Source organism: Diabrotica virgifera, chromosome 2 (genome assembly GCF_917563875.1).
Source record: "Diabrotica virgifera virgifera chromosome 2, PGI_DIABVI_V3a".
In the NCBI taxonomy this organism is placed as follows: Eukaryota; Metazoa; Arthropoda; class Insecta; order Coleoptera; family Chrysomelidae; genus Diabrotica; species Diabrotica virgifera.
The window spans coordinates 255684469-255707417 of NC_065444.1; the positions used below are offsets into that span (position 1 = coordinate 255684469).

Below are 22949 nucleotides of genomic sequence, written 5' to 3' on the forward strand. Positions count from 1 at the left end.
ATATTTATTCCGTCCGAAGGACGTCCAACGTCGGACGTCCAAAGGACGTCCATATTTATTCCTTCCGAAGGACGTCCAACATGGGACGTCCAAAGGACGTCCGTTTATAGTCCATGGACGTAAGGACCAAAAATGGACCTATTTTGGACGTCCAAAGGACGTCGTGTGCTATTAGGGTTACATAAATAAATTAAGTAAAAATGAAAAATAACTTGTTATTAATTTGAGGAAGGTGGAAAAATCATATGTATAACATGGGAGTAAAGTGCCTTTTCCTCCCTTGAATGATTACTGCCCTCCGCTATGCGTCGGGCAGTAAACTTCATTCTCGGGAGAAAAAGTAGCACTTTCCTCCATTGTTATACAAATAGCTATTACTTGAACTTGACTGACATTACATTTTTATATTTTTTTGACATTACATCAAAATTGCTTATACGGTCAATACGAACTGTAGTGCCTTAAAAATTTTAAAGCACTAGTGCCTTAAAGTAGCATTTTTAACGCTCGTATCGAGTGCTAAAAATTACATTTTTAACACGGTTGTAGAAAAAATACTTTAAACAGTTTATTTTTATTTTAATAAACTAATTGTAATACATACTTACCACTTTCTAAAAACCAAAAAAAACACAGCAATAGGGAACTTGCATAAAATTTTAAATTCGAAAAAATGTTATAAATCACAACAGAACATAATTTAAAACATGTATCAAATATTAAAAAGTTTTGTTTGGCTTTCGTTTGGCCCCTAAAGATGATTAAAAATTAAAATTAAAACAGGTGGCCCAAAACGCGTCGTGACGTCATTCGTTTAAATTATGTTTACATTCTTCCAAAAAAATAAACAGAATTTAAAATTAGACATTATAAACGTCAGTAGAAAATACAGTTATGTAACCTCACAAGTGTTTTTGATCGTTTGAACTATTTTAAATGTCATTTAATAGTGTCAGTGTCAAAACGAATGCCAAACCTAATAGGGAACTTGCACATTTTTTATTGCATAATTATATTCAGTTTCTTTTAAAAATAAGCTTTCCAAAATTTCACGCCTTAAAACCTCATAATAACAAGTACAAATTTAAAATCTATATATTTTTTTTGTTTTCTGGCCTTGGTTTAGAGAACCTTTAGTCAATTTAAAATAGTTCAAACGATCAAAAACACTTGTGAGGTTAAATAACTGTATTTTTTACTGACGTTTATAATGTCTGATTTTAAATTCTGTTTACTTTTTTGGAAGAATATAAACATAATACCAAACAGGGTCAAACGAAAGTCAAACAAAACTTTTTAATCTTTGATACATGTTTTAAATTATGTTCTGTTGTGATTTATAACATTTTTTTCGAATTTAAAATTTTATGCAAGTTCCCTATTGTCCGCATTTGAACCAGGGACCTCTCGATCTCTAGTCGAATGCTGTACCAATAAAGCTGCGAAGGCATTGTTTTGACGGTTTCTGCGAAAAGAGAAAACTGATCAGGTGATTTTAATAGTACACTGTTACTATGGAACGAGTAGATACACATTAAACATATTTAACCCAGATGTGCCTGACGTACAATAAATTGTACACCATAAACATGTTTTGACTTGTACATATATGCACATTCTTTGTCTTGGTAACAGCTTAAATACTTTCAGTAATTCTTAACTAACCATTAGGTGTAGTTGTGAATTGCTAGCTTTGTGATATCTGGCGATAATTTTGTGATAAAGATTATACGTTTTATAATACGGCTGAATTTGGAAAACGATTTGCTAAATAATTAAATATTTGTTATATTTGTGCAGAAAATATATATATTTTTGTACATACCAGTAGAGAACACGTATATATTTCTATTTAACTATTTATCTACAAAATATTTTAAGGAAAATACCATACTATTTATTATTAGGGGCTTTTCACTGGAGGATGCGCTTGGTATGTTGGAGAATCATGAAAATTTAGTAGCAGTTGTATAGGGATGGCGGTTTTTGACAAAACACCGGTTTTCGGTTATACCGGTTTTTTTGCTTACGGTTTAACCTGGCGGTTATAAACGGCCAAAAAAACGGTTTTTGGAAAAACCGGTTTTTGGTTTTTTTAATCCAATAGGTTACAAAGTTACATTTACAATACACTTTAGTTTGCGATACTCCATTCGACTCGATATCAATATGATCAAAATTAGTATATACTATCGAAAGAACATGTATTACTTTTAACACGTTTGTATATCTGTAGAATAGGTACATTTTAACTCATTTAATACTTCCTGTATTAGTGTATCGTTTTGAAAACGTAGCGAAATTCTTGGAGATTCGTATTCGTAATCAGTAATTCGATATTCATAGTCAGAACATTATTTTTGGTAATCAGAAAACGTCATTCACCCACTTTCAATGTCAAGAGTTAAGTGTGAAAATAGATGATGTTTGCGTCTAATTCAACCAGATCAATTTTTATGTAAATATTATGATTACAGATACCTTTTTAACCTTTAACTACACGCGCTGGCGTATTTTGTACGCCAGATATAAGAATTCTACTGCAAATATATTTAAGAATTTAATTTTTGACCTTGTTTATGTCTCTAACCTATCACTGGAATGTGCTTTACAATTTGGTTTTAGTTTCGTTATAATCGGTGTTCTGGGAAAATCGTAATTTACAGTTTATTATTTGTTGTTTCCGGTATTGGACAATATACGCCATGATTATATTAATATAAGTAGTAATATAAGTACACATTTCAATTGTTTGTTAGTCATTATGGCACAAAATATATTTTTCTTTATAAACAATACTTTTTCTCCCGTAAAATATCACATTTCAAAAAATTTTTTATTAGCAATTTTATTTATCGTGGAATCCAGTTATTCCATGATTCCAGTTATAAAACCCAATTGGCTTACTGAGAAGGAACTCCAAGTATTCACTGATGTCGAATAAGGTTTATAACAAACAACTAACTGTATTTTTTCAAAAAAAAAAAATAAACAAATCAGCTGTTATTGTGTATTTTCTTGTGGCGTCGTGTAGTTATGTCATAACTTGATGCGCGGGTAGTTAAAGGTTAAGGAAATATTATTATAAAACTTAATAATTGTTTCTGGCTGATGTGAGATTGCACTTTCACTTTGCTTCTGTATTTTATAAAATAAAATAAAATTTGAATTATGGTTTTGTTTGGAATAATTACTTGAGAATAATAATTATGATTGGGATCCGAAATAATACCTCTAATCCTAATCACCGTAAAAACCTAATAACTGGTTTTTACTTTAAAAAGAAAAAACCGGTTATAACCGGGACAAAAAAAACAACCGGTAAAACCGGTTATTGCGAAGTAAAAAAACCGGTTTTAGGTTTAAACCGGTAGGTTTACCCATCCCTAAATTGTAGACAGTATTGCTTTGGAGTTTCCAGTAAATGCATATGATGTCCTAACAGACGAAGACTGATAATAGAGATATAAAGGTAATGGATTATTTACCTGGCTCGCAATTATAACCTCGTTCTCAAATCGGCGCACATGGATTCGCTCCCAACCCCTATAAAACCACTTTTATTGTACACGAGTTGGCTCCGAAACTCATACCCGAAAGTTAAGTTATGACCGAAGGGTTAGGTCTTCCTACCTGAACCCGGGATCGAATCTATGTGCAGCCTCTCAAATATATGTGCAAAATAATGACGAAGGCATATTGTTTCCCATTCTCAGGTAAAGGAGCAAAGAAAAAATACATTTCACTAGGTAAAAGAAAACATGCAGAGAGAAGGTCAATGTATTGGTGAAAAAGGAACATCCCAAATATGATTCTAAGCGTTCCGCTTTCGTTGATAAGTAACTTAAAGCTTATACCTTCATCAGTGGCGGCCGGTGAGGTAGTGCCATGGAGCCATGGCACTACCATATTTTTATGCAGAAACATATTCTTTTTATCTTTAAACCGTTTTAATGCCTGTTAATTTTTTTTTGTGTGTATTTCTTTTTTCTTTATAAATTATATAAAATCTGGCAACTGTGTAGTGCAATATAAACCTCGCCCCTCACAGCAGACGGAATGACCGTGCCAAATGCTTATGTGCCTCGTCTGAAAAGAGAAAGATTTTACGGGCGTTCTGTGTAAGTGACAGAGATAAAGCTATATTGCACTTTTAATATACGTTTAATTGAAGCAATTCGTGCCTGGCTCGACTAATATTTTTTACTATGATCATAGTGGATAGTGGATCGTAGATCCAAAAAGATTGTCGTACAGGGTAGTACATTATATTTTCGAGTTTCTTTACGCGCTCGCTCGCTCGTTTTTGTATTTATAATTATTGCATTTTTAATTATTAAACTTTTTATTATAAATTATTATATTTTTAAATAATTGAAATTTTTTTAATTTTTAATAAAACCCAAGTTAAATTCAGCTTATCGTGATAGTCTAATTAAACACAATGAACATGTGAATAAGAATAGATATGTTTCGAATCCAATTATAAATTGTATACATATGGCTTTGTGGAGCTTTCAAGTTAGTTTTGAGAAATCACGACGATAAGGAAAATTCAGAAAATAGAGGCATATTTAAGGAACTATTCAATTTTAGCCGAATTAGACAACGACTTATTTTCATATTCTAAGTTCCAAATCTTTTAAAAGTAGGTACCTGCCTCAAAACAACCCAAAATGAACTCCTTCAGTGCATGTTAGATGTTTATCGCGAGAAAAAAGGAAATAAATTGAAAATTATCTTTGTGTTGCAGTGATTGCCGATGAAACGACAGACGTCGCTGGTGAATTTCAGTTAGTTATAGTTTTCCGATATTTGTGTAAAGGGCGATAAGTTGAGAGATTTTGGAGATTTTACTTGCTGGATGGGCATGATGTCAAATCAATCACTGAATGCATTTTAAATGTTTAAATTACTTGACACCCCAGAAATGGTATATACCTAGATAATGTAAAAGTATCCGTACCTATATTTTTAAATTGCTATTTTATACCTTTTTTGACAATATCGTGACCCCTCATTAAAAATTTAGACAGCTGCCCGAATTCTGGCACTACTTACTTAAAGTGATACGAGCCGCCAGTGACCTTCATAGTTGCTAATCGACAGCGGCGGCCGGCCAGGTGAAGTAGGTGAAGGTGATCTTCACCAAAAAATATAATCAAATTGAGACAAAAAAAAAATAAAAAAATATAAGTAGCATTATTATATCTAAATACTGAAATTAATTATAAACCTATTTTTTTTAATTAATCCAAAAATTAAAAAGAATTTTAATATGTAATCCAAAAATTAAAAAAGAATTTCAATATGTAATCCAAAAATTAAAACTGTAGGTCCTTGACGGTCAGATACTGACCTGTGTCATTTGACTTCTATGACTCGAGCAGAGTTAGATGAAGACGTAGATGAAATTTCGGTTCTCGGCTGCACAAGCGTCAAAGGTTGTCATGGCAACGTGACGTCATCATATCGGCACTGGTAGTACCCAAATTAGCAAGTGCAGATGAATTTAAAAATAAGTCCGCCGTATTCACCTTAGTAAAATTTTAGTTGGATGCGTGGTATGATGGGCAGTATTCGTTTTTTTTTGGAAGATGGAAGACCGCAAATCAGTTCAGCTGGCTAAAGGCTTTTTATGAGATTTAAATGATTTTGAGTTTACATGTTTAGCAGTTTTTATCGACATTGTTCATATTATAACAGATATTTTATATGACGTTCTTAAAAAAACGTCCCTAGATATTAGTTTTTGTTTAAACTATTCATTTTTAGCAGTTTTTATCGACATTGTTCATATTATAACAGATATTTTATATGACGTTCTTAAAAAAAACGTCCCTAGATATTCATTTTTGTTTAAACTAGATAAAAAGGACTCGTCATTTAATACGTGATAAAAGAAGCGAATAATTTTTTAATTCTGTTTTTGACAAAGCAAGCACAATTACCGTTATTAATACTTTGAAAAGATCTATAGGTGTGATGATGGTATGAGCACGAATGCAAATTCTACCCAATTTTTATATTTAATATATATATATTTTAATGGAAATGGATGTAGATTTTCAGGATTGTGATGAATTAAAATTCTTTGTGAATTGTGATTGTGATAAATAAGCTTAGCAGATACAACAAAGTTTGGGTCATACAGTTTGATCATTCCTTCCGACGCTTTTCAAAATTTATTTTGAGTTTTTGGCAAATATTTACTAAAATTCAAAGACTTAAAAGAGAGCCTTTTTTATGCTGACAGAAATTTAAAAAATGGTAATTTGCAAGAAATGGTTATAAAATTACAACCAATTAAAGACATTGTTACAGAAGCCTATAATTTGTTTTGTTTAATTCCGACAATTCCATCGAATACCGTATCTGTAGAAAGAGAAGTTTTTCGTGCTTAAAAAGGCTAAAAACTTTTAGTTTGACTGTTATCGCACTCATAGAGAACTATTATATAAACTTTGCACAAGCATCCTTTCTACGAAGATATCATTGATAGATTTGCTTCCATAAACGAGCAAAGACCTTGATTTATAAAAACTAATTAAGTCAGTTTTATTAATCTATCTAATACATACTGCTTTTTTGTTTAAGTATCTCTTCATCCTCGTCTCTAATATAAGTGCCATAAAAAAGTTTTCAAGTTGTTAGGGCCTAAACTCTAAACGTTTTTTAAAGCATTTTAATGAGATTTGGACGCGTCATAGGTATAAGTATACCGAAATTTCTTTTGGGTCCGGCAGACTTTCCTCATCTTCACCACTTTTTTAGGCCACGAGCCGCCGCTGCTAATCGATATGCTTCACAGAAGGATCGCCAACAAGAAGTTCGGGAATATGAGGTCAAAGCTTTTCTGGGAACTCTACTATTGAGTGGGTATATCAACATTCCTTGGAAGAGAATGTTTTGGCAAAGTGAAAGGGATCCTAGAAATCGACTTAAAGCTGTGACAGATGCCCTTACTTACAAAATTGGATCAGTTATAATTTAGAAGACACTAATTTAGATTAGGGCGTCCATCTGCTAATGAAAACGTCTAAATTTGCTATGATCGACTAGACCATTTGGTGATTCCACAGAAAAAAAGAACTCTATAGTATGCTTTGTGCCATAATATTTCATAAATAAGGTGTTCAAAATGCAACGTATGCTTAAATTTCAAATGTTTTATTTTATACTATACGCAAACCTAATAGTAGGTTATATGCCTGGTGTACCATATTTGGTACAGCATTTTTTTTTTACTTATATTACCCAAATATTTTGTTTTAACGACAAATATGTTTTTGTTACCTTATATAACACGTAAATTTGAAGAAAGATGTTAAAAAATATTTTAAAGTAAGTTTTAGGCATATCTGGGTTAACAAGTAAAAGCATTGTGTACATGCAGTGCATGTCTTACTGAAATTTAGTGTATAAACATGTATTCGTATGGAGTATAGTCACTTTTGCAGTTTGTTACAAATAACTCCCATATTTCTCTTATTGCTGCGAATTTGTCTACTGCTTTTCTCGCGGCACTCGTTATTTATTATAGAAACGTAAGCGATTTAAAAGAAACTCAAATCGGTTTCTTGGCATTGAGTTAAGAAATATTCGAACTCCACACAAACTACACAACTTAAATTATCACCTTCCGAGTTTTAAAGTATGGATATGACAATTTGCAACATTTGTTTATTTTAGATGATCACGGCAGACTACGTGGACACAATTTGAAAGTAAAAAAGGAACTCTTTTCATCGATAAGGCGCCAACATTTTCTGTGTAATCGTTTTAGTATAATATAGAGGAAAGTCGCCAATTATCGAATACCATTTTGTTTTGGGGATATAAAATAATACCTTTATAGAAATTAAAACAATTTAATGTTATGACACATCAGTCATACATTTTTATGTATTTATTAAAAGCCTTCTATTAAATATCTTAATTAACAAAAAATATCAAAAAAAAATAGACAAAAACGTCTGAGATCAAATAAATTTAAATAAGAAAATTGTGAAAAATGAAAGAAGTAGCTTAATTCACTTGCAGACATCACAGATCCATGTACGAAACTCTGGACCAGCACAATCATAATGAGCCCACTTACACTTAATCCACTATTCCATAATTAAGCACCAACGACTGTCCATATTTGGATTTCTACATTAGTTCAAACTAGTATCAACATTTTTTCAAGTCGTAATGTTTGAATTACAGAAGGTCATAAAATATCAAAATAAGGGTACTATTGATATACGCAATAGCATAACAAGTCTGTATTCATGCATGAATATATTTACCTTTGAAATTTTCTGCGAGACGATAAAACAAAACGCGCCTGTCTGACACGTAAGGTTCGCGCATCTGACACAGAGGTGTGAATACGATAATAAAGAGAGAGACTGAAATAGAGGATGGTCTTGTAGTGCGCTTCCAACTTATATTTTCGGAGAAATCAAGGAATTCCATATTAGGGCACTATTCCATATTTGGTTACTTTCCTCTATGGAACAGTCTCCCAACGGAAATTATAAATTCTCTAATCTATAAATGCTTTTAAAAACCAACTAGGCAGGTATTTAAAAAAAGTTTAAGTTTTTAATCTAATAGCACATAAAATGTGCGCAATCAGATATTAATAAATTATCCCAGTGGTGCTCTCTTAATGGCATGGAATTAAATGTTGGTAAGTGTTATATTATGCGTTTCTCCAGGAATCACCATTTACTAACACATGACTATACTATTAACGATCAAGCATTGCAATCATTCACACAAATCAGAGACCTAGGCATAATATTAGACTCTTCACTCAGCTTTAAACACCACATTAGTACCGTTGCCCAATAGTCTATGAAAATGCTTGGTTTCATTAAAAGAACATCTCGAGATTTCACAGATATAAATTCAATGAAAATTTTATATTGCTCACTTGTTAGATCTTATCTTGATTTTTGTTCTTCTGTGTGGTCTCCATAATAATATTATCTAGTTCATAAAAATAAACTTGATAGAGTTCATCATACCTTTCTCAGATGCGTAGCTTTTAAACAACATATATATCGTAGCTACACAGATATTGAATTATTATTGAATATTACTTCATTAGAAACCCGTAGAAAAAGAAAAGATCTGACAATCTTATTCAACATTCAACATTATTAATGGTAATAGTAGCTGTCCCGATCTTCTGTCAAAAATTGGTATTTTTGTACCTACTCGGTCAACAAGACAAACTCAAACTTTTCACATAAGCTTTCATAGATATAACTATACTTACAACAATTTTTTACCACGAACACTTAGACTTGCGAATTCTCTAAATGACTTAAATATATTCTGCAATTCCTTGGATAGATTTAAAAACCATTTGTTGAACATACAATGTTAGTGATTCTATCAGCAATTTTTTAAGCTTAAACTTTGTTTGTTTTTTATATCGTAATGTTCTTTTTTTCCTTTAACTTATTAGATTTGCTATCCAACACATATTATAATGTTTGTTCTTTGTGTTGACACTGTTTATGGTTTTGCTTTTGTCTTTGTTGGAAATTCCGATAAATTGATTTGTTGTGTGAATAGTTCGAAATCATGTCCCTTTTTTTACCCTTATCGACGCCCGTGGTTCCTCGCTTGCATATTTTCGAATGCCCATCTGGGCCGCGGGCAAAAGGACCGGATCACGTGAAAACCAGGAATTCTGTTCTCCCTTCGACACCGAAGAGATGAGATGCATTTAGCCCGCTGAAATGTCAACACGCAAAAAATAGTGACTTGGTCGACGCGTCCTGATTAACAATGTAAGTAACCTAGTAGACTTTTTACCATATTTTATTATTACCTATCTCCTGTTATCGTTTGAGCTATTTGACCACCAACAATTGATTTAAATGTGTGTATTAATAAGTTTATATGCGCCTATGAGAACTTCCATTTAATCTCTACCAATAGTAGCTATCGAAGAAAAATATTAATTGGCAGGTAATTTGTATTGTTTATTGCTTGTGTTGATTTTATTAAATTGTTTTCGTTCAATACCTGCTAATAACCTACATTTTGATCCTTCTCACCGTATGGGAACCGATTTTTTAATATTATTTGATTCACATAAAAATGTAAATGGTGGTTTGATTGATTCGTCGCAATTATAATACATATATTCGTTTATTATTATATATTACAATAGGTTTATAATATAAACTTGATATGTTAATTATTAATTATATTTGTTTTGTTTGATATCGGGATATGTACCTATTAGGAAAGTTTTATCGTTTGATTTTGCGTTGTGGCGAAGCGAGGCTTATCTGTTTACCGTGACGGATTTGGGGTCGCCGCCGGGTGATTTATTGTACAAAGTAGGTACTAAATAGTTTGAGTTTCGGTTCCGCGAATGGGTCTAAAGATTTAATATTATTATCGTTTCTCGGTTTTAAGAAACAAAATATTATTTTGTATTTTTCCGAGTGTCGCCCCATGGGCGTAGAGAAATATTTTTTGTGTTATACTTTTAATTTTTTGATTTAAGTCTATAATCGCGTTTCGTGTTAGTATTTTACTATTACTGGATTATTGCATTTTTTTATCGTCGCATTTATAGTACAGTTAATATTTTACTTTGATCATTTCATTTCTGTTTGAAATTTTTATATAAAAAGTTGGAATGGATAAATCGAGAAAATTGAAATTCCAGCGGCATACAGCGCTCAATGACATTCAGTCCATTTTTGATTTGGGTAATAGAGCAGTGTCGGACTTGAGTTTAAGATCGTTGTTTAAAATTAGAGTTAGTGAAATAGATTTGATCAAGGACGAATTTTTAAAGCAGCATACAAGCATTATTAATAATGTTTTGTCGGTACCGGATTCAGATACGGGGGACGAAGAAAAAGTCCGAGAATTATTCTTGGACTTATTCTACAAAATAAAAGTTTTTGACGCGGAATTCTTTGGGTCACCATCTGAAAGTCCAGGTCCAGCGTCTTGTGCTTCCGGCGGAGCTCATCCTTCGCACATTCGCTTACCTCGTATTGATCTTCCGCATTTTCAAGGAAATTTTATTAATTTTGAATCCTTTATAGACCTTTATAATTCGATAGTGCATAACAATGCAGCCCTAGGAAACGTAGAAAAATTGAAATATTTGAAAGGTTGTTTAGACGGGACTCCGCTTAGCTTAATTCGCAATTTGCCCATAACTAACGATAATTACCAAGTGGCTTATGATTTAATTGTTAAACGGTACACAAATGTTCGTCGTTGTGCGACCGCCCATTGGGATGCGATAATGGGCGTTCAAAAAATCTCTGCGGTTAACTCGAAAAATCTAGCTAAATTAGTAGACACCTTTTTAGAAAATTTAGCCGCATTGAAAACTTTAGGCCTTCCCACTGAGCATTGGGATTTCATTATGTTCAATTTGCTTTTGTCGAAATTAGATGTTGATTCCATTAAGCTATTCGAGTTGGAAAATAAGTCTAATGAAATCCCTTCATTTAAAAAATTAGTAGCGTTCATCGAAACCCAATACATCGCATATGATAATTTAGACAGTAGTATAGGTGAGGAAAAGAAGTCGTCGCGGGCCCCAAATAACACGGAGCCAAAGGCCAACTCCAAGCATAAGACTGGTGATTCAAGGCACAATCGTAGTAGCTCGTCGTTCGTGACAAATTCGTCTTCAGTATGTTGCGCTCTATGCAAACAAAGCCATTATCTCAACCAGTGTTCGTTGTTCTTGAAAAAATCGCCAAAAGAGAGATATCAGTTTTGTAAAGAGTCTTCTTCCTGTTTTAAGTGTCTTAATCAGGCTAATCATTCAGTCAAGTCGTGTCCTAAATCCTTCAAATGTAGCAAATGTAGTAGTCATCTCCATAATAGTTTGTTACACTTCGAGAGAAACCGTTCCAATAGTCAGTCGTCCTCAGAAAATAATAGTCCAGGGACATCGGGAATCGAATCGTCTCCTGAAGTATCCCATTGTGCCGCTAGTTTTGTAGGAAATAAAAATGAAACCAAAAAGGAAATCTTGCTCGGTACTGTTTTGGTTCATGCGATTGACAGTAAAGGGTGCAAACAACCCTTGAGATGTCTTATTGATTCGGGTTCGATGAGTTCGTTCATTAGTCGAAAGGCTGCCAATCGATTGGGATGGCCTAAAACTCCTTGCTCGTTCGAAGTTAACGGACTCAATTCGATGCAAACGAAACTGAATCAGGGGCAAATAAGTTTCTCTATCCAACCTCGTCATCAGGAGTCACCGGTGTTTCATTTGGAGGCTATTATTACAGATCGGGTTTGTTCGGATTTGCCCAGCACCCAAATAGATATTTCTGCTTGGAATTATATTAAAAATTTGAAGTTAGCTGATCCCAAATTTAATTGTAGTCAATCGGTCGATTTGTTAATTGGTTGTAGTATATTTTCGAAGGTGTGGTTAGAGGGTAAAATTGAAGGTAAACCGGGACAACCTGATGCCCTAAATACCGTTTTTGGATATATTTTGTTGGGCCCAACTAGCACCTTTCGTCAACTTGTTCTTCTTCTTCGTCACTTGTTTGTCTTTCAAATGTGGAAGACTCGTTAGATTCTTCGTTAAGGAAATTTTGGGAACTGGAGAACATACCGGAAGATCCAGTTTCAGAACCGGAAGACGTTCTGTGCGAAACCATTTATCGGGAAACACATAGTCGGGACGTCTCGGGAAAATATGTTGTGTCTTTGCCTTTTCGTGAATCGCCGCCTTGTTTAAAAGATAGCTATGATGTTGCTTTGAACAGATTTATTTCGTTGGAACGTCGCTTGTTTCGTCAGCCGGGTTTGCAAAAGGATTATTCGTCCCATATGCAGGAGTATATTGATTTAGGTCATATGAAATTGGTTCCTGAGGGCGAAAAGACAAAGGGAAAGTATTATATCCCACACCATTGTGTTGTTAAATCGGAAAGTGTCTCTACTAAAATTCGAGTGGTATATAATGCGTCTCAGAAAAGTCCCAGACTTGGTAAATCGTTGAATGATTATTTATTAGTCGGTCCTAAGCTACAACAGGACATCGTCTCGCTTTTGTTAAATTTTAGACTTAATCGTTTTGCGTTGTGTGCAGATATTCGTCAGATGTATCGTAATATTTTAGTAGTTCCTGAGCATACGGATTATCAACGTGTGCTATGGAGATTTTCTAGCTTTGAGGAGATTCAGGAATATCGTTTGTTAACTGTCACTTTTGGAGTTGTATCCTCGCCGTATCTCGCTCTAAGAACCCTTCAACAACTAGTGTTGGACGAAGGTTCTCGTTTTCCTAAAGCCGCCTCGCTCGTTTGTAATGCTTCGTATAGACAAAGGGAAAGTATTATATCCCACACCATTGTGTTGTTAAATCGGAAAGTGTCTCTACTAAAATTCGAGTGGTATATAATGCGTCTCAGAAAAGTCCCAGACTTGGTAAATCGTTGAATGATTATTTATTAGTCGGTCCTAAGCTACAACAGGACATCGTCTCGCTTTTGTTAAATTTTAGACTTAATCGTTTTGCGTTGTGTGCAGATATTCGTCAGATGTATCGTAATATTTTAGTAGTTCCTGAGCATACGGATTATCAACGTGTGCTATGGAGATTTTCTAGCTTTGAGGAGATTCAGGAATATCATTTGTTAACTGTCACTTTTGGAGTTGTATCCTCGCCGTATCTCGCTCTAAGAACCCTTCAACAACTAGTGTTGGACGAAGGCTCTCGTTTTCCTAAAGCCGCCTCGCTCGTTTGTAATGCTTCGTATATTGATGATTTTGTTTTCGGTGCTTCGACGCTCGAAGAAGCACAAAGTTTAGCTGAAGAGTTAGTCGCTTTGTTGAAGTTAGGAGGCTTTGAGTTACGGAAATGGTGTTCGAACGAACCCAAATTGTTGTCGCAATTTCCTGAATCGCATATTAATCCTCATTCTATTAATTTTGATCCAGAATCAAATGGTCCTTCTTTAAAAATCCTTGGATTGAAGTGGATTGCACAGTCCGATGTCTTTCAATTTGCAGTCAAATTGCAGGATGTCCCTTGTACTAAAAGATCGTTTTTGTCCGAATTAGCTCGAATTTATGACCCGTGTGGTTATCTAACACCTATTACCTTTTTCATCAAGCATTTAATCCAACGACTTTGGGCAACTGGTCTTGAATGGGATGATCGTCCTCCCTCAGAAATTATTCGTGTGTGGGAGCAATATAAAAGTGAATTATCTCTTATTTCACAGTTTAAAATTCCTCGTTTTTTGAATATTTCCTCTTGTCCCATCTTAGAACTTCATGGATTTGCTGATGCCAGTGAGAAGGGATACGCTTGTGTCGTTTATATTCGTAGTATTGATAGTCAGAACATGGTTCAAGTTAATTTACTTTGTGCCAAATCGAAAGTAGCTCCTATGAAACAGATTACGATCCCTCGATTAGAATTGTTAGCTGCTGTTCATTTGGTCAAACTTATGTCGTTTGTGTCACAGTCGTGGAAGAATATAATCTTTCAAAAGGTGTATGCTTGGATAGACTCACAAATAGTATTGCACTGGATTAAAAGTTCACCTTCTAGGTTTAAAACTTTCGTCGCAAATCGCATTTCGTATATCCAGACCCATAGTCAAAATTATTCGTGGCATTACATTGAATCTCAAAGTAATGCAGCCGACGCGCCTTCGCGAGGCATGCTACCGGCCGCTTTTGTATCGAAACTAGACTGGTTGACAGGTCCTTCGTTTTTATATAATGTTCCATTAATCTTTCCAGAGGTTCTAAAATTCCCCTTCGGAAGAGGTAAAGAAAAGTTTAGTGTTTGTTTCCACTCGTGAGGAACATTTTTTGTCTTGTTTGTTAGAAAACCAATCGTCTTTTACCTCTATCCAAAGAATTTTGGCCTTTATGTTGCGATTCGCGCACAACTCTCGTTTGAAAAGGTCAAGACGTGTAGGACCCTTGAGTTCAGTAGAATTGGAAAGCTCGTTAATTATTCTTGTTAGGTTTACACAGGAACAGTATTTTGAAGACCAGCTTCAGTCGAACTCGTTTCCAAAACCATTTCGCAAATTAGGAGTATTTTTAGATGATGATACTCAGTGTTTAAGAGTAGGTGGTCGTCTATCGCAGTCTTCCTTGTCGTATGAGGCAAAACACCCCTTTTTTTACCAAAGAAATCTCGTCTTACGACTCTCCTAGTTCGTCATTATCATGAAAAGTACTTACATGCTGGATTTAAGAGTACTCGATTTTTGGTGAGTCAAAGGTTTTGGATATTGTCTTCTAAGCAGTCCGTTAATTCAGTCCTGTCTAAGTGCATTAGATGTTGGAAGCAATCTCCTAGGGCCTTACAGCCCCCTATGGGTGATTTGCCTAAATTTCGTCTCGGAGCCATTAAACCCTTTTCGATTTGTGGGGTAGATTATGGTGGGCCCTTTTCGATAACTATGTCTCGTTATCGAGGAGTTAGAAGTCAAAAAGCATATTTGTGCCTCTTTGTTTGTTGTGCCACAAAGGCTTTACATCTTGAATTGGCTAGTGATTTGTCCGCAGAAGCCTTTTTATCCGCTTTACAGCGTTTTATTGCTCGGAGAGGTCGAGTATCGCAAGTATTTTGTGATAACGGTACCAACTTTCATGGCGCGTATCGACAATTGCGTAGCTTTATGCAGGGTGCTCTTGATAAAGAAAATATTAAATTTTCTTTTGCACCTCCTGCAGCTCCACATTTTGGTGGTATTTATGAGCGCGGCATTCGTTCTGTAAAAGAACATATTGCTCGGATAGTCGGGGCTCAAATTTTGACATATGAAGAGTTTTACACTGTTTTGACGTTGATTGAGTCCGTTTTGAATTCGCGTCCTCTCACCCCATTGACCAATGATGTTGAAGATCTCAACGCTTTGACCCCAGGGCATTTCCTGACTCTCGAACCTTTAACATCATTGCCTGTGCCTGATTTTTTGAAGGTATCCCTCAATCGTTTGTCCCGATGGCAGTTGTTACAACGCATCCATAGGGATTTTTGGGCTCGATGGCGTAAGGAGTATTTGCATACCTTACAACAAAGGTCCAAATGGTTAGATTCTGGCTTTGTACCCAAAATCGGTAGTTTAGTTGTTTTGAAGGAGGATAATTTGGCTCCGTGTAAATGGCCTCTCGCGCGTCTTGTTGAATTGCATGCGGGCAAAGACGGGGTAGCTCGGATAGCCACCGTGCGTACGACTAACGGAACTTTGAAACGGCCTCTTGTCCGACTCTGTCCCTTGCCGATAGAGGACTAGATGTCACCTTTTCGTTACTTTAGATTTACGTTTCGTTATTTTAGATTTAGTTTTTTTGTTCGGGTTTGTTAGTACGACTGCGACAAAACCACCATTTTAATTTTAGTTTTGATTTGACCTTAAGTTTTTAATATCTTTTGTTAAAGTATTTTATTATTTTTTTGTTTATTGGATTTGGTTTTTTTTTGTCATTACTTGTTGCCCAAGTAGTGATATATAGTATTAGTAATTGTTAAATGCCTTATGGCCTTTAAAGGGGGGAGAATGTTGGAAATTCCGATAAATTGATTTGTTGTGTGAATAGTTCGAAATCATGTCCCTTTTTTTACCCTTATCGACGCCCGTGGTTCCTCGCTTGCATATTTTCGAATGCCCATCTGGGCCGCGGGCAAAAGGACCGGATCACGTGGAAACCAGGAATTCTGTTCTCCCTTCGACACCGAAGAGATGAGATGCATTTAGCCCGCTGAAATGTCAACACGCAAAAAATAGTGACTTGGTCGACGCGTCCTGATTAACAATGTAAGTAACCTAGTAGACTTTTTACCATATTTTATTATTACCTATCTCCTGTTATCGTTTGAGCTATTTGACCACCAACAATTGATTTAAATGTGTGTATTAATAAGTTTATATGCGCCTATGAGAATTTCCATTTAATCTCTACCAATAGTAGCTATCGAAGAAAAATAGTAATTGGCAGGTAATTTGTATTGTTTATTGCTTGTGTTGATTTTATTAAATTGTTTTCGTTCAATACCTGCTAATAACCTACAGTCTTGGTAATATTTTTTTTGTAATAATATTTTCTGAATTGGCCTTGCCCGTAAATAAATAAATAAATAAATAAATAAATAAAAAAAGGTACCATTTTATATCCTACCAGATTAAAAACAATGGAAAACCTTCTCTGGTTTAACCATCCGAGGCTTCTAAAATGCAAGCCATGCGGATTCTGAGAACAATAGCAAGATGAGGGAATTTTACAATTTATAATTCAAATCCCATCTGCTCAGGCGGTAAATTTCCAGCAATAATGGTTCTCTTAGTACTCTAAATAGAGTAAATATATCAATTAACACGTTGACCGACAGAACGTCTATAGACGTCTAATTTCCATTGATTTAATGTGACACAACGTCTATAGACGTTGCATTTTTTCCTATTCTACTTTGCAAATTACATATAGTGTCACAACACTTGCTTATACATTTGATGCACTGTCCGTCAACGTGTTAAAAATTAATAAACATTTTCAATTCCGTTGGAATCCGAAACTGCAGTCGTATTGTATTTCTAGTTCGATCAGATAGTACAGCAAGTAACTCTACCGGTTTCGAGGCTTCTTAGCCCCTCATCGGGAGGTACATATTATGCTTTTCTCTCTGAATGAACCAGGATAATACAAACGAGAAGAGTCACCGATTGCAACGAAAGAAATGCAATGTCTTAGTGACATCTGCTAGAAAAAAGTTATACTAAAAAAAAGAAAAGATGGTTCAGATTTGATTACAGTACAGAGCCTCTACTATGTGCTTATACTTATTTCGGAATAACCGTTTCCTGCATCGGAGCTTTTTAAGTTGGAAAAATAAAGCATAACCGAGTGGCGAAATACTCGACAAGGGAAATCTAAATTGCATTTCACGTCCTGTCATTCACCGTGATAATAATTTTAGCGAACTATTTCTTTTAATATCCACCAAAGGTGAATAAAATATAAACTAAAAGAAAAGAAAAGATGTTTCAGATTTGATTACAGTACAGAGCCTCTAATATGTGCTTATACGTATTTCGGAGTAACCGTTTCCTCATCGCAGCACCTGGGTATCACGGTGAATGACAGGACGTGAAATGCAATTTAGATTTCCCTTGTCGAGTATTTCGCCACTCTGTTATGCTTTATTTTTCCAACTTAAAAAGCTCAGAGGATAATTAATGTCGAATTTTATTTCCTGACTTATTAGACTTTTGAAAAAAGTTACAGTTTTTTTTTAAATTGCACATAAAATAATACCATTTTATATCTTAACAGATTAAAAACAATGGAAAATCTTCTCTGGTTACACCATCCGAAGCTTCTAAAAATGCAAGCCATTGGGATGTGAATTATAAATTGTAAAATTCCCTCATCTTCCTATAGTTCTCAGAATCCGCATGGTTTGCATTTTTAGAAGCCTTATATGGTGTAACCAGAGAAGGTTTTCCATTGTTTTTAATCTGGTCGGGTATAAAATGGAATAATTTTATTTACTATTAGATTAAAAATTAAACTTTTTCTAGCAGATGTCGCCAGGACATCCTTGCCATTTCGTTCGTTGCAATCGGTGACTGCTTTCGTTGTATTATCCTGGTTCGTTCAGAGAAAAGAGCATAATATGTATCTCCTGATGAGAGGCTAAAAAGCCCAGAAAACGGTAGAGATGCTTGCTGTACTCTTTGATTGAACTAGAAATACAATATTGTCCTTTTCATGAGCATTTTTCAGTGCGTAACAAATGATAGGAAAAAGGGTAAGTCCGTGATAATACATACAAATTTATGACATTTATTCTAACGTGACATTTTAGTTAAATCTGACAGTTGTCAAATTTTATTTTCAATTTGGAATAAAAACAAATCAAATGTGTTTTTTGCATTTATAAAATGGTATTTTCTTTGATTTGTATAGTCTTATAAATTATACAGATTATATTTGTAATATTATTATCTAATTAAAAAAAATTATTTTTTTTATTATGGCGCCATCTATCGACAACTAGAATAACTAGAATAAATGTCTGTAATCACGGACGTGCCTTTTTTTCTGTCACATACAATTTAATGCGTTAGAAAGAAATCGAAAAACTGTGACGCACTGAAAGATGATCATGAGAAAAAGAATACGACTGCAGTTTCTGGTTGCAACGAAATTAAAAATATTTATTAATTTTTAAACATTTATTTGCTTGTAAACTGAGTAGTACTGTGCATAAACTACCAGTCTATAGTTTATTTGCGAAACACATTTTTTGTAATGTAGGTACTGTAACAAAATAATTATTGACCTACCCTCGTATACCAGCTCCCGTCTCCGGACAGACAGAACACTATCGATGTTTCGAGATACGCCGATGCAGCGCCGATGACGTGCAAGCGGTCACATGGACATAGCTGGAGATATATAGATATTTCTGGAATATCTGTATCGCATATATAAATAGGACATATTTGTAAATAGAGTTAGTCTTAAGCTAAAGTTTGTAAAGTAAACTTGTATAAATAAAAAAAATAAAGTCGTATATAAATTACGAACCGCTAGTTTTATTGTAATTAGAAGTAATTACACTAATACACGCTACAGTGGTGTTAACGGTGTGGAGTGTAAATAAATGAAAAGTGAAAAAAAAGACTTTTGAACTTTATTCGTCGAGAATAATCGGAGTGCGTTAATTGTTCGGTATTCGGAAAGACTTTTAAAAGACTTTTGAACTTTATTCGTCGTTAATAATTGAAGTGCGTTGATTGTTCGGTATTCGGAAAGACTTAGACATTTTGAAAAGTACGTGTGTGCCGACCAAAGATGTTGCTACAAGAACTGACCATAAAACAGCTCCGTGAACAATTAGAAGAGTACGAATTAGACAGCAGTGGGTGCAAGATAGTCCTACAAGCACGACTCAAGGATGTCCTCACGAAGAACGGAGATGACCCAGAGACGTTCCACTTCCAGTCAGCAGAGCAAGTAATCTTATCGAAATTAAAAACTGTTTCTGAAACGATCGATGAAACTTCTAGAAAGAACAACGAAAAACTTGAAGAAGTTAGTAGACAGAACAACGAGAAACTTGAGGAAGTTAGTAGACAGAGCGACGAGAAATTTGAAAGTGTTTCTCAAGTAATTAAAGACGTTTGTAGACAGAACAACGAGAAATTTGAAAGTGTTTCTCAAGTAATTAAAGACGTTTGTAGACAGAACAACGAGAAATTTGAAAGTGTTTCTCAAATAATTAAAGACGTTTGTAGACAGAATGACGAGAAATTTGAAGAAGTTTCTAGAACATTCGATAAGATGCAGAAAAGTGTAGAGACCGTAGAAGAAAAGATCAAACAGCTAGAGAGCAGGATAACCGATACAAAAGTACAACCATCAGTTAATGCAGCAGCGTTAGATCCTTTAGTGAAAGATGAACTACCGAGAGACGAAACGTCGCATAATATGAGATTCAAATTACCACCATTTGATGGAAAGTCCTCTTGGTCCATATATCTTAGACAGTTTGAAGCTATTGCGACCGCCAATCATTGGACCGAACAAGAAAAGGCTGTTTCCTTGATTGCTGCTTTACGAGGTGATGCTGCAGATATATTAAGGTCAATTCCCAAGGGTCAAGAAAATTGTTACCAGACCTTGTTCACTCGTCTAGAAAAACGCTATGGAGATGCCCATCTACAACAAGTATACAAAGCACAACTGCGAAGTAGAAGTCAACGAGCAAGTGAGAATCTGCAAGAATTTGAAGCAGATGTGGCTCGTGTGGTGCGGTTGGCTTATCCAGAGGTGCCAGACAGCGTTTTAGAAGAAATTGCAGTAGATACCTTCGTCAATGGGCTGAAAGATAATGAACTACAGAAAGCTTTACGACTAGCAAGACCGAAAGTTTTAGATGAAGCACTTGCTATTGCATTGGAACACGAAACGGCTAGTCAAACTTCACGAGGCCATAGAGTAAGAACCATTGAAGAAAGTGACGAACACAACGATGAACGTCTGGAGGAAATGATACGGAGAGTATTAAGTAATCAGATGCCAAAGAGACGCGAGCCTAGATGTTGGAATTGTGGAGACGTAGGCCACATTCGTCGTAATTGTAAGAAGATCGTACAGCCGTCGGAAAACTAGAGCGGGTCGACACCAAGGGGCAACTGCCGACCTCGAGAACTAGAGCCCCCATAGTAACTGTCAACCTTACGTCCTCCGGTGGAATCCACAACTTATACATCGTAGGTCGTATCAGTAATAGATGTAGATCATTTTTGGTGGATACAGGTGCAACGAGAACTATCGCACGTCCAGATGTAGTACGAGACCATAATAAATTATCACCTGCAACAGTAAAGCTTAGAACAGCGACTGGTGAGCTAATTAATACATATGGCGAGGCTAATATGTCAGTATCCATTGGCCAGACCACAGTTGAACATCAAGTATTAATTGCCGAGATCTCCGACGAGTTCATATTGGGGATGGACGTACTACGAAAAGTGGGGGCAATATTGGATGTTCAAAATGGAGTTCTCAGGATCAACGGTGAAGAGTTGCCCTTTCACGACGACAAAGAAGATGTCATCCGCTTACTAACTACATGCGACGTAACCATACCCGGTAATAGTGAGAAAATTCTGATGACCATGCTTGATGGACACTGCCGAGAGGGAAGTTTAAGGATGGTCGAAGATGTAGAAAATGTCGAGTTCCTAACGGCGAAAACTTTGGTAAAAGTTCGAGATGTCATCCCTGTAAGAGTTATGAATTTAAGGGAAACTGCTATTAAGTTAAGTAGAGGAGCTTTGATCGGACAGTGTGTTCCCGTGGCTTCAATTTGCTCTATGAATACCAATGAGAAATCATCAAAGTCAAAGTATCCAAAAGACCTTGTCGAGATGATCATTGAAAGATGCCAAGACCTTGACTATGAACGAACGGAAAAAGTAAGGTCTATGCTGATAGAGTATCAAGATGTTTTTGCTATTGATAAGAAGGATAAGGGCAAAACAAGCATAGTAACGCATAAAATAAATACCGGAGACGCTCAGCCAATCAGACAACGGCCTAGACGACTTCCATTTGCGAAAAGAGATGAAGCCGAAGAGATTATCAAGGATATGGACAAACAAGGGGTAATTGAACCATCGAACAGTCCATGGACATCACCAGTAGTTCTGGTAAAGAAGAAAGATGGTTCAACGCGTTTTTGTATCGACTACCGCCAGCTCAATGCGGTAACAAAAAAAGATAGTTATCCTTTGCCCAGAATAGACGATACATTGGATACTCTCTCCGGTTCTCGTTGGTTTTCCACACTCGATTTAAAAAGTGGATATTGGCAAGTAGACATGGAGCCAGCCGATCGGGAGAAAACCGCATTTTCGATAGGATCAGGGCTTTGGCAGTTTACGGCTATGCCGTTTGGTTTATGTAATGCCCCTGCCACATTTGAAAGATTAATGGAGGCAGTTTTAAGAGGTCTAACATGGAAAACATGCCTGGTTTACTTGGATGATGTAATTGTGGTTGGAAGGTCCTTTGATGAACATGCCAAGAATCTAATAGAAGTCTTTCAACGATTGAGGGCAGCGAACTTGAAGTTAAGTCCGAAGAAATGTCACATGTTTCGACGAGAAGTTAAGTATTTGGGACATATTGTATCGAGTAATGGTGTAACAGCTGATCCCGAAAAGATTGAAGCAATTAAAGATTGGCCAGTACCAAAAGATAAACATGAAATTAGAAGTTTCCTTGGCCTATGTACATATTACCGACGATTTGTCAAAGGATTTGCCAATATCTCCAAGCCCCTAACAAAGTTGACGGAGGAGGGCAAAGAATATACATGGAGTGAAGAGTGCCAAAAAGCTTTCGAACAACTACAAATGGCTCTGATCAGTGCACCGATATTAAGCTACCCGGGACAG

General features: G+C 35.4%; 2 protein-coding genes across 2 annotated transcripts in view; both read left to right on the forward strand.

The window, feature by feature from the left end:
• The window catches only part of LOC114341868 (octopamine receptor beta-2R), a 743861-nt gene that overhangs the window by 84735 nt on the left and 636177 nt on the right, over window positions 1-22949 (forward strand). The window lies entirely within an intron of this gene.
• On the forward strand, window positions 10658-12580 carry LOC126880967 (uncharacterized). Its single transcript, XM_050645049.1, has one exon. The coding sequence runs from the start codon at window positions 10658-10660 to the stop codon at window positions 12578-12580; it is 1923 nt and encodes a 640-aa protein (XP_050501006.1).

What these genes read in the sequence shown, in the direction of transcription:
- LOC126880967 (XM_050645049.1), top strand. Translation starts at nt 10,658, where the DNA reads ATGGATAAATCGAGAAAATTGAAATTCCAGCGGCATACAGCGCTCAAT.